Source organism: Octopus sinensis, linkage group LG28 (assembly GCF_006345805.1).
Source record: "Octopus sinensis linkage group LG28, ASM634580v1, whole genome shotgun sequence".
NCBI classification, from domain to species: Eukaryota; Metazoa; Mollusca; class Cephalopoda; order Octopoda; family Octopodidae; genus Octopus; species Octopus sinensis.
Window position 1 is genome coordinate 14,750,869 of NC_043024.1, and position 12,025 is coordinate 14,762,893.

At 37.8% G+C, this 12,025-nt stretch overlaps 1 protein-coding gene across 1 annotated transcript in view; it reads left to right on the forward strand.

The window, feature by feature from the left end:
• LOC118768320 (SCO-spondin-like) overlaps window positions 1–12,025 on the forward strand; it is a 447,598-nt gene that overhangs the window by 362,011 nt on the left and 73,562 nt on the right. The window contains exon 7 of the mRNA XM_036514554.1: window positions 847–876. Within this exon, the coding sequence (XP_036370447.1) occupies window positions 847–876 (30 nt within the window). The remainder of the gene's footprint in view (window positions 1–846; window positions 877–12,025) is intronic.

Genomic DNA, 12,025 nt, shown 5'->3' on the forward strand with positions numbered 1-12,025 from the left:
TCGTGTTAAAACATTACAAAATGTTTTTCCTTTGACTAACATGTTCACATTCTTTTCTCAAGATTTGCATTTAATTAGTACAGCTTTTATCTGTTTTATGCTTTTTTTTATTTCATTTGTTTTACAAATTAATTAACAGACACACACGCTTTTTCTCACACACACATGCATATGCCCCTCTACATGCACACACACATACACACTTACATTGTGGAGGCGCAATGGCCCAGTGGTTAGGGCAGCGGACTCGCGGTCATAGGATCGCGGTTTCGATTCCCAGACCGGGCGTTGTGAGTGTCTATTGAGCGCAAACACCTAAAGCTCCACGAGGCTCCGGCAGGGGATGGTGGTGATCCTTGCTGTACTCTTTCACCACAACTTTCTCTCACTCTTACTTCCTGTTTCTGTTGTACCTGTATTTCAAAGGACCGGTCTTGTCACTCTCTGTGTCACGCTGAATATCCCCGAGAACTACGTTAAGGGTGCACGTGTCTGTGGAGTGCTCAGCCACTTACACGTTAATTTCACGAGCAGGCTGTTCCGTTGATTCGGATCAACCGGAACCCTCGTCGTCGTAACCGACGGAGTGCTTCCAACACACTTACATACAAAGCTCAAAAATTCAAAATGTCTACTTAGTCTACTCAGATTTCCTTGCACTAAAAATTGCTTCCCCTTTACAGAAGCTCTTTTAGTGAGAAATTAAATCACTCAATAACATTTTCAATAACTAAACTTCAGCTTTAAAAATACTCTGCTACTTTAAAACAGAATTTCTGCATACTCCTGTCACATTATTTTGTATTAAAACATTGTTAATGATGATATTTGTTCTTTCTTCCTCAGCTAATATAAAGGAGTCACCATATGTACTAGGTAAGAAAAATCTGTTTATTTCTAGCTCTACAAATTTTTCTTTTCTTTTTTTTTGTTTTGTTAGATTTTTGCATTGAGAACACATTTCCTATGTTTGCAATTTAGCATTATTTTTGTTAAGAATTATATTTCACTATTTTTTTTCTTGAATTTTCTATGGTTTTTATGTATTATTTTTATTTTTTTATTTTTGCTATTTTTTAAATTTAGAAATTTGTATTTACTCTTTGTGTGTGTGTGTGTGTGTGTGTGTGTGTGTGTGAAAGAGGGAAAAGAGAGTAAATGTGAATGAGAGAGTAAATCAGGGTTGTATTTTTTTGTTGTTTTGTTTTTCTTTTGTACTCACTGTTGTTATAGAAACAAAGCTGTATTGAATGTTTGCTAATATAAGTGCTACAACAGGAAATTTACTTTGGCAATCAATATATTTTTATTGCTACTCTACTTCTGCTTAAAAAAAACCATTAAGTTAGTTATCTGCCCCACAGTTTTGTGTAATATAAAAAGAACACACAGAAAAGAAAGAAAATAAGAAAGATGTTTTACACCTTGCATTTAGATTAGACAAGCATCCATTATTCCAATTATTTCATCTGGCATCTCCAGTGACAAGGTTTTTGATGTGATCGAACACCGACCAACTTTTGTTCTTTGACTTTCCTCTCTATCTGACACAGACTGGAAATCATATATATAGTTTTATGGTTTGTTCTAAAGCACCACTGATTACCCACAAAATAAACTTTGATTTGATCATTACCAAATACACAGAGAAGAGAAAATCCTTATATTTTGCAATCCAGCATTTTGTACTTCTGTTTTATATGTAGCACTTTTTGCACTCTTGAAGTGCTTTATATTAATGGAAATGTTCTAGTTTAAGCTCCAGAATTTGTGAGCACTAATTAGTCAAGAGCTCTTGATGAGGTCGTTATCACTAAACTGATCTTATTTCTTGTGTTGAGTAAAGCATAGCATCTCCAAAGAGCACACAAGTCATCTTTGATAATGTCCCATAAACTTTTAGCATCATCTTTGATCTGTATCCATGGCACATGATCAGTCCATATACAACAAACAGCCATAGACTTGAGCTATACATGATATGGACGTTTCCATTTTAGCAATAGTCTCACAGCTAGTCTTTTGCATATCACTCTACTTACAAGACAATCATGATAGCAGGTGGGGGGGCCACACTGATTAATCATATAGAGCCAGGTACTAAAGGAAAAAACTTGTAGAGACAGCCATTATGCATGCAGAGACATTTGTCAATGTAGCATATGAATTCATATAAATCTGAATGGAAAAAGGTATCAAAAAATAGTCTGGCTTAAGAGAGGAATTCAATGCTTCTTGTTATCACTTATTCTGATAAAATTTATCTATCCAGAAAAAAAACTACCTTCTTAAATTCACAGGTAATCTCACCTCACTGGGGAGAGATGTGTCAGTAGAAAGGTCACCAAGAAGACAAGTAACTAAGGTAGTCTTATATGTAAGACTGTTTAAAGCTACATTTACAGTCAGAAGGATAATGCATGCAGGCATCTGAGGGAAATGAGCCCTAAATTCTGTGATTCTTGAAATAAAATAGGACACATGGTGATGTTATCATCACTAAAGCGATGTGTTTGTGAACTCAAAGACTTATGTTACCATAAGTCTATCTGATATTTATAAGTTCGTCTTCCTAGACCCCATACCTTCACTCCTATTAAGATAAACCATGTATTTCATGATTTACGAATAACTAATAGATTAAGGAAAGTAAAAGATTATTGGAAAGAAGACCAGAAGGTGAAATATAAAGAAAGTTCTGAGTTGCACAGAAAGCAAGAGACTAGAGTTGAAAAGACAGATTAGAGCCAGAGTTTAAGATGAAGCAGCTTATTCTAGATATAATATACACACACTAAGTTTTATAGTAAGACTTTATAACATTTATACAGATACAGGCATAGCTGCATATTTGTCAATGCACTAGTGACCGGATGTGTTCTTCACAGCTCTGACCAGCCAACAGCTGAAGACACAGAAATACAATCACAACCCAGCTGTACATCTGAAATCCTTTTCAAAATAACTTTAAAAACCTGAATATTTTCAATTTAAAAACTTCAAAAATACTTGAAATTTTCTGCGGGTATTTGAGTGTTTTCTCTGATTATTCAAATATGCACACATCTCTTCTCCTACAAGAACACTTTTAAACACCAATGGATATCTGACTTAAGCAGCTTCAAAATAAATTAGTCCTCCTGAGAATATAATTTCTTAATTTCTTTTGGCTGTCTGAACACACAAACATTTCTCTTTCATATAAATTTAGAAAAACAAATCGAATATCTACAACTTTCAGACAAAACTGAAACACCTCCAGAACACAATACCCAGAACTGATACCAAACGCAAAAGACAAGCAATTGACATATTAACAAACTGCTCTGCTACTAAAACTGCAAAGCTCATTATAACTTCATTAACACTGGAAAATATAAAGTCATTGATAATTAAAACCACAAAGTAAATCAGTCCTCCTCAAAATCTTCCATCACTTTCACCATCCATAATATCAGTGACTATTAATGCTCTAATCATATATCTTGACCTTTGCTGACCACATGGAAGCAAGCATTTGTTTGTTGGTTCCCTGCTTACATCTATTAAATCTACTTGTTGCTTGTTCTTTCTCAAGCCATGCCTGGCTCATAAGAGCCGGTTTCCTGATTTCCTTGGTGCATAGGTTCTCCACCTGGACGGGACGCTGGTCCATCGCAGGTGATCTGCTAGATGCAGGAGGAAAGAGTGAGAGAAAGTTGTGGCAAAAGAGTCAGTAGAAGTTTGCCATTACCTTCTGCCGGAGCCGCGTGGACCTTAAGTTTTTCGCTCATAAACACACACATCGCCTGGTCTGAGATTCGAACCCGCGATCCCTCGACTGCGAGTCCACTGCTCTAACCACTAGGCCATGTGCTTCCACAAATCTACTTATAGACTAATGATATCTAACTGTGGGCTAACCTGTCTTTCTTCTTACCCCAAAGTTAAGCCTGTAACCTTAACTTTGCCAACCCCCCAGCAGCAACAACAACAACAACAACAACAACTTATCTGTATACATATAGAGGCAGCAGCAAGCTTCTGAGGGGAGCTCAGACAAGCACAAAAACAACAACAAAAGCAACAACACACTCTGAGGTAACAACAAGGACAATGATAACCACAGTCTGCCAATGCCAATTCCTTTTCTCTGGGGCTACAGAATGGTAGCCTAACCAGAGACAAAAGCAACACTACCAACAACAGTGTTTCTGTGGCTATAAAAAGTAGCCACAAGGACAAAGGCAACAACAACAACAATAATACCTATTTCTTTATTACCCACAAGGGGCTAAACACAGAGGAGATAAACAAGGACAGACATAGGTATTAAGTCGATTACATTGACCCCAGTGCGTAACTGGTACTTAATTAATCGACCAGCAACAACACTTTTGATGGATAGCTCCAAGGAGTCTAAAATAAACGGCTTGGCTACTTCCTTCTTTTCATATATTAAACGCCATACCATTTCAACTCTCAGACAACCCAAAACATCATCATCACCACAGATACTCTCTACCATACCAAAGAGGTCCTGGCTGCCCTCTAACTCAAACATACTGACCCACCTGCAGACCTCAGACCTATACCTCCAATCAACTTCCAACAGAAATGGATGTCACTCATGGTTCTGAATGTCCCAACCATCCCATCTAGAATGAGTAATATGTATTGCAATAGCTTGGGATTCAAAGGTCAATGGCTATTTAATATCTAGCCCAAAAATCTGAGCGGTTTACATGGAGTAGGGGTAGATGTTTTCAATAAACAACTTGACCTTCTGTTGTCCAAGATTCCAGATGAAGCGATATCATATCAAGAAACTCAAGATGTCCCAACCATCCTATCTAGTTTCTTTTGGAAGTTGACATATCATAGGAAAAAAAAAAGGAATAAAAAAGGGAGAGAAAAGGAAAAAATCCCTTATAGACTAACATGTCCGCATTTACAAATTTACAGTAACTAGAATACGTTGTAATGTAATGTTGCAGTGTGCTTGAGTCTACATCCTTGGACCATCATCCTCAAACCAAACTGGGTGAATAATTGCTTTTCACTCTTTCACTCATTTACTTGTTTCAGTCATTTGACTGCGGCCATGCTGGAGCACCGCCTTTAATCAAGCAATTCGACCCCGGGACTTATTCTTTTTGTAAGCCCAGTACTTATTCTATCGGTTTCTTTTGCTGAACCGCTAAGTGACGGGGACGTAAACACACCAGCATCGGTTGTCAAGCAATGCTAGGGGGACAAACACAGACACACAAACATACACGCATATATATATATATATATATATATATATATATATATACATATATACGACAGTCTTCTTTCAGTTTCCATCTACCAAATCCACTTACAAGGCTTTGGTCGGCCTGGGGCTATAGCAGAAGACACTTGCCCAAGGTGCCACGCAGTGGGACTGAACCCAGAACCATGTGGTTGGTTAGCAAGCTACTTACAACACAGCCACTCCTGTGCCTACTAGTGAACATTCATATTTGCATTTTGGACACGGACACACACATGGATGGATTACATGCAGTGATTGTCTAAGGGAGAAAGAAAGAGTGAAGTTGGGAGGATTTCAGGTTGTCTCTCTCTCCCTTCATTGATCTCAGTTTCTCTTTGTTTTCTCTTTTCCCCCTTGCTCAGATTTCTGCACGGGTCAGATCATCAGCTTCCCTTAATCCAGTGGCCATCACCTCATCAGTATTGCAACCCTGTCTCCCACCCATTTTTGGAATGGCAGTCAAATTTGCACCTCTACCTCCTCCGTGGGTGGGGTGCCAACGCCCTTGTCAAACATTGCTCTAGTCCCATATTTATTTCTTTACTTCCCACAGAGAGGACAAACAAGGACAAACAAATGGATTAAGTCGATTGTATCGACCCCAGTGCATAACTGGTATTTATTTAATCGACCCCGAAAGGATGAAAGGCAAAATTGACCTTGGCGGAATTTGAACTCAGAACGGAACAGCAGACAAAGTACCGCTAAGCATTTCGCCCGGTGTGCTAACGTTTCTGCCAGTTCTAGTCCCATACTGTGTGATCCAACCTCTTATACCCACAGGAAACTAGCTGCAGCACATGTGCCACCACCAGCAGGCATAAGAAAGGGAGGAACTGTTCAGGATGTGGCTGTTTCCATCATCTCTCTTGCACCAGCCTGATACAGTGGCCCTTGAGTGTGCTCTCAATGTGGGGAGACAGAAGCTGTTAATTTACCCCCTCAGCCACACAGTAGCAGCCATCCCCCACACCCTCAGATGAGACAGCATGTCTGTCTGATTTCCAACGCTCACTGGTCAACCTCACCTGGCTCAGGAGGCTTCATAATATCCCTCTTAAGGTCCTGAAAACAGCCCAGTTGCTAGTGGCTGATACCTTTGCATCCTCAGTCGAGAAAGCTCTAAAATCTGGTCGACCACGTAATTGGGATCAACTGTTTTATTTTGCTCTGCTTGTTCTTGGTCTCCCCAACACTGTCACCAAATGAGACAGCCTATCAACAATGGCCCTAGACAAGGCCAACATCTCGTCCTGGAGCAGACGTCCATACCTAGATTGTCTGAACATACTGCACACCACTCGTTCTTGCACCTACTGACCTCCACCCCTAACACTGGCTCAAAGTGTCTACACACCCATGTAAATGCCAAACTTATCAAGGGCAACATCTCAGCAGTTATTAGAGTAGTCACCTCTGATGACACTACTCTCTACCCTACCGAAGAGGTCCTGGCTGTCCTCTAAATCAAACATACTGACCCACCTGCAGACCTCAGACCCATACCTCCAATCAACTTCCAACAGAAATGGATGTCACTCATGGTTCTAAATGTCCCAACCATCCCATCTAGAATGAGTAATATGTATTGCAATAGCTTGGGATTCAAAGGTCAATGGCTATTTAATATCTAGCCCAAAAATCTGAGCGGTTTACATGGAGTAGGGGTAGATGTTTTCAATAAACAACTTGACCTTCTGTTGTCCAAGATTCCAGATGAAGCGATATCATATCAAGAAACTCAAGAGGGGGGAGCAATATCAATCCTTGTTGTTCACCAAAAGCCAATCACAAGAGATTGACCATTGAAAAGATGATGCCAGCATTGCTCCAGCATGGCCACAGCATTTGGGCTGAAATGCATAAAAGAGTAAAAGAATATATTTATTTATACATATCCATTTATATAATATATATATACATACACACACAAGTGGCAGCTGTCTGGCTTCAATGCCGGTGGCACATAAAAAGAACCATTTGCATGTGACTGTTACCTGCATCGCCTTACTGGCACTTGTGCCTGTGGCATGTAAACAAAACATTCGAGCGAGGTCATTACTAGTGCCGCTGGACTGACTCCTGTGCAGGTGGCACATAAAAAACACCATTTCGAGCATGACCATTGCCAGTACCACCAGACTGGCCCTCGTGCCAGTGGAACGTTAAAAGCACCCACTACACTCTCGGAGTGGTTGGCATTAGGAAGGACATGCAGCTGTAGAAACTCTGCCAGATCGGATTGGAGCCTGGCGTAGCCATCTGGTTCGCCAGACCTCAGTCAAATCGTCCAACCCATGCTAGCATGGAAAGCAGACATTAAACGATGATGATGATGATGTATATATACATACATATATATATATATATATTATATATATATATATATATATATATATATATATATATATATATATATATATATAATAGAAATATTAAAATTACTAAGTCTCTCTAAAAGAGATTATGGCAGCGTTACTGGAAATTAATTGTTATCGCCATATTAATATGGCAGTCTTATAGATTTAAGACTAAAAGCTGTCGCTGATTAGCTCCATGAGGCCATCGCCTTAAGATAGCTTTTTGACACACAAACTGTGTCCATTATAACCTTCGAACAAGCTTTTAGTCTTAAATCTATAAGACTGCCATATTAATATGGCAATAACAATTAATATATATATATATATATATATATATTAGGTTGTCCAGAAACTTCTGAGTATTTTTAATTTAAATGTTTTAATGCTTCATCGAACACACCTGAAATGTAACACAGTTGAAACTTTGACATTGCTTGAAGTGGTGGTTCATCTCTTCTTTGTTCCCGACTAAAAATAGATTTATCTTTCATTCTGTTCACCCTTTACTAATATTTGAAATGGTTAACCAAAAATTTCATATTCATGTTGTAAAGCTTTTCTTTGTTTTAAAAGAAAAAGGAGAAAATACTGCAAAGACTCGCAAAAACATTTGTGAAGTTTTATGGAGATGGGATGGATGGAAGCACTCCGTCGGTTACGACGACGAGGGTTCCGGTTGATCCGATCAACGGAACAGCCTGCTCGTGAAATTAACGTGTAAGTGGCTGAGCACTCCACAGACACGTGTACCCTTAACGTAGTTCTCAGGGATATTCAGCATGACACAGAGAGTGACAAGGCCGGCCCTTTGAAATACAGGTACAACAGAAACAGGAAGTAAGAGTGAGAGAAAGTTGTGGTGAAAGAGTACAGCAGGGATCACCACCATCCCCTGCCGGAGCCTCGTGGAGCTTTTAGGTGTTTTCGCTCAATAAACACTCACAACGCCCGGTCTGGGAATCGAAACCGCGATCCTACGACCACGAGTCCGCTGCCCTAACCACTAGGCCATTGCGCCTACTTTATGGAGATGATGCTGTAGATTAATCAACTGTTTGAAGGTGGTTTGCAAAATTTAAAGCTGGAAAATTTAGCTTGGAAGATGAGAGTCACAGAGGATGACCTTCAAAATTAGATGATGTTTTGGAGACAAAAATCAAAGAAAACTCAAATATCGTGACTAGAGAACTTGCAGAGGAGTTGGAAGTATCTAAAAGTATGGTTCGTGAACACCTGCTGAAGCTAGGATACATTTCTTGCTATAATGTATGGATCTCTCACAAACTCTCAGAAAAGAATTGCTTGGACCAGTATTCCATTTGTGATATGCTTTTAAAATAGAATGAAAGCATGCCTTTCTTCAAACAACTTGTGACTACAGATGAAAAATAGATTGTATATGAAAACGTAGTGGTAAAAAGATCCTGGAGTTTGCATAAGGATCCCCCAAAACAGCAACCAAAGACAAATTTGCATGCCAAAAAAAGCTATGCTCTGTGTTTGGTGGGATCATAAAGGCATTATTCATTATGAGCTTCTCCCACAAAACTAGAACATTAATTCTGATGTGTACTGTCGTCAGCTGCCTAATGGAGTCAAAATGCATCTAGATAACTTTTTTTTCAAAACTTACATTAATGGAATATTTAAATTGCCTGATAGATGGGCAAAGGTCATTAATAATAATTATAATAATAGAAATTATTTCATTGAATAGAATTTATTGAAAGATAATTATTTATATCCCTTTTTGCATATTAAAAAATGCTCAGAACTTTCCAAATAACCTAATATATATATGTGTGTATATGTATATATATATATATATATATATATATATATATACAAAGAAGTAAATATATGGCACAACGAAGTACCGATAATTTCTGGAAATAGCGAACGTAATAATACGACGCTAATGTATAGCTTCACCGCGTATGTACTAGCAAAAATGCGTGTGTGCAACAAACTAGAAAGAATTTTTTCTTCTTGTTTTTAGCCTTTCTAGTTTGTTGCACACACGCATTTTTGCTAGTACATACGCGGTGAAGCTATACATTAGCGTTGTATTATTATGTTCGCTATTTCCAGTAAATATCAGTACTTCGTTGTGCCATATATTTACTTCTTTGTATATTTTTCCCTCACGGGCTATTCTCTACTGGAAAGCAATACTCTAGTATTGCATTACTTATATATATATATATATATATATATATATATATATAATATATATATATATAAATATATATATATATATGTGTGTGTGTGTGTGTATGAAGTAAAAACAGCTTAAGTATTATAAATATTATTAAATACATATATTAATGTATATACACAAAGCATATATATTAGTATCATCATCATCATTATCATCATCATCATCATTTAACGTCCGTTGTCCATGCTAGCATGGGTTGGACGATTTGACTGGACTGGCATTCTGGAAGGCCGCACCAGACTCCAGTCTGATTCAGCATGGTTTTCTATGGTTGGATGCTCTTCCTAGTGACAACCACTCTGAAATTGTAAAGGCTGCTTTTATGTGCCACAGGCACGGGTGCCATTTGTGTCACCGAGGTGTGTTTACATGCCATCAGCTTTTATTTTGTATCACAGTATGGATAAGTTGCGAGAGGAAGGCTAACAAAAAGTGATGTATGGTCAGAGGGTGTCAAAATGGATTTGCAAATCCTAATGAACCTCAAAAACCACAGAGCCATATCAGAAATGTGCCCAATAGAATACATGAGTTGTATTAATGATACATTTGGCATAGAAAGAATTACTTGAATTGGTTGCCTTGATGAACTGGAAAGGCTAAGCAAAAAACAAGAAGATAAAATATCAAGAAATCCCAGTTTCCATAACACTAACAAGAAATTCCAGTTTCCATAACACTACCAAGAAATTCCAGATTCCATAACACTACCAAGAAATTCCAGTTTCCATAACACTACCAAGAAATCCCAGTTTCCATAACACTACCAAGAAATTCCAGTCTCCATAACACTACCAAGAAATTCCAGTTTCCATAACACTACCAAGAAATTCCAGTTTCCATAACACTACCAAGAAATTCCAGTTTCCATAACACTACCAAGAAATTCCAGTTTCCATAACACTACCAAGAAATTCCAGATTCCATAACACTACCAAGAAATTCCAGTTTCCATAACACTACCAAGAAATCCCAGTTTCCATAACACTACCAAGAAATCCCAGTTTCCATAACACTACCAAGAAATTCCAGTTTCCATAACACTACCAAGAAATTCCAGTTTCCATAACACTACCAAGAAATGCCAGTTTCCATAACACTACCAAGAAATTCCAGTCTCCATAACACTACCAAGAAATTCCAGATTCCATAACACTACCAAGAAATTCCAGTTTCCATAACACTACCAAGAAATTCCAGTTTCCATAACACTACCAAGAAATTCCAGTTTCCATAACACTACCAAGAAATTCCAGATTCCATAACACTACCAAGAAATTCCAGTTTCCATAACACTACCAAGAAATCCCAGTTTCCATAACACTACCAAGAAATCCCAGTTTCTATAACACTACCAAGAAATTCCAGTTTCCATAACACTACCAAGAAATTCCAGTTTCCATAACACTACCAAGAAATTCCAGTTTCCATAACACTACCAAGAAATTCCAGTTTCCATAACACTACCAAGAAATTCCAGTTTCCATAACACTACCAAGAAATTCCAGTTTCCATAACACTACCAAGAAATCCCAGTTTCCATAACACTGGAAATGGCAAGTGAAATATACTGAATGTTAGAAATAGTTGGCAAACAGCTTGTTCCTTAACAGGGATTATCTTCAGTATCCCACCATCATCACACAATAAGGAAGAAATAATATTTGTATTTGAAAACCAACTAATCATCAGTGAAAACACAAAAGAATATGAAAGAAACAAATCTCAAAGAAGGTAGATTCAACAGACAACAATAAAAACAGTGAGGCAGAACAATTTCTTCAGAATGGCATTGATATCCCCTACTCAGGAAAATAATGAAGAAAATGCTGATATGACAAACATAACTAAGATTGACCACTCTTTGAAGATCAAACAAGTAAATAGACAAAATTTTACATCTGTGGTGCCACAAGAAGCTAGAAAAATTAAAAAAAAAAAACTGGCTTAGAATATAAACAACATTCAAAAGATTTACTATTAGTAAAATTAAAACTATGACATTATACCAAATTTAAGAAAGATTACTCCTCAAGACAGTCAGAATTTTTAAGCACCAGTGTCTCAAAAACTGCTTACCTGTACATTCGGTTGCACTTGTACACAAGTTGAGAAATGGTTAAACAGAAACTGGGACATGGAGCCTTCTTTCTCAACCAA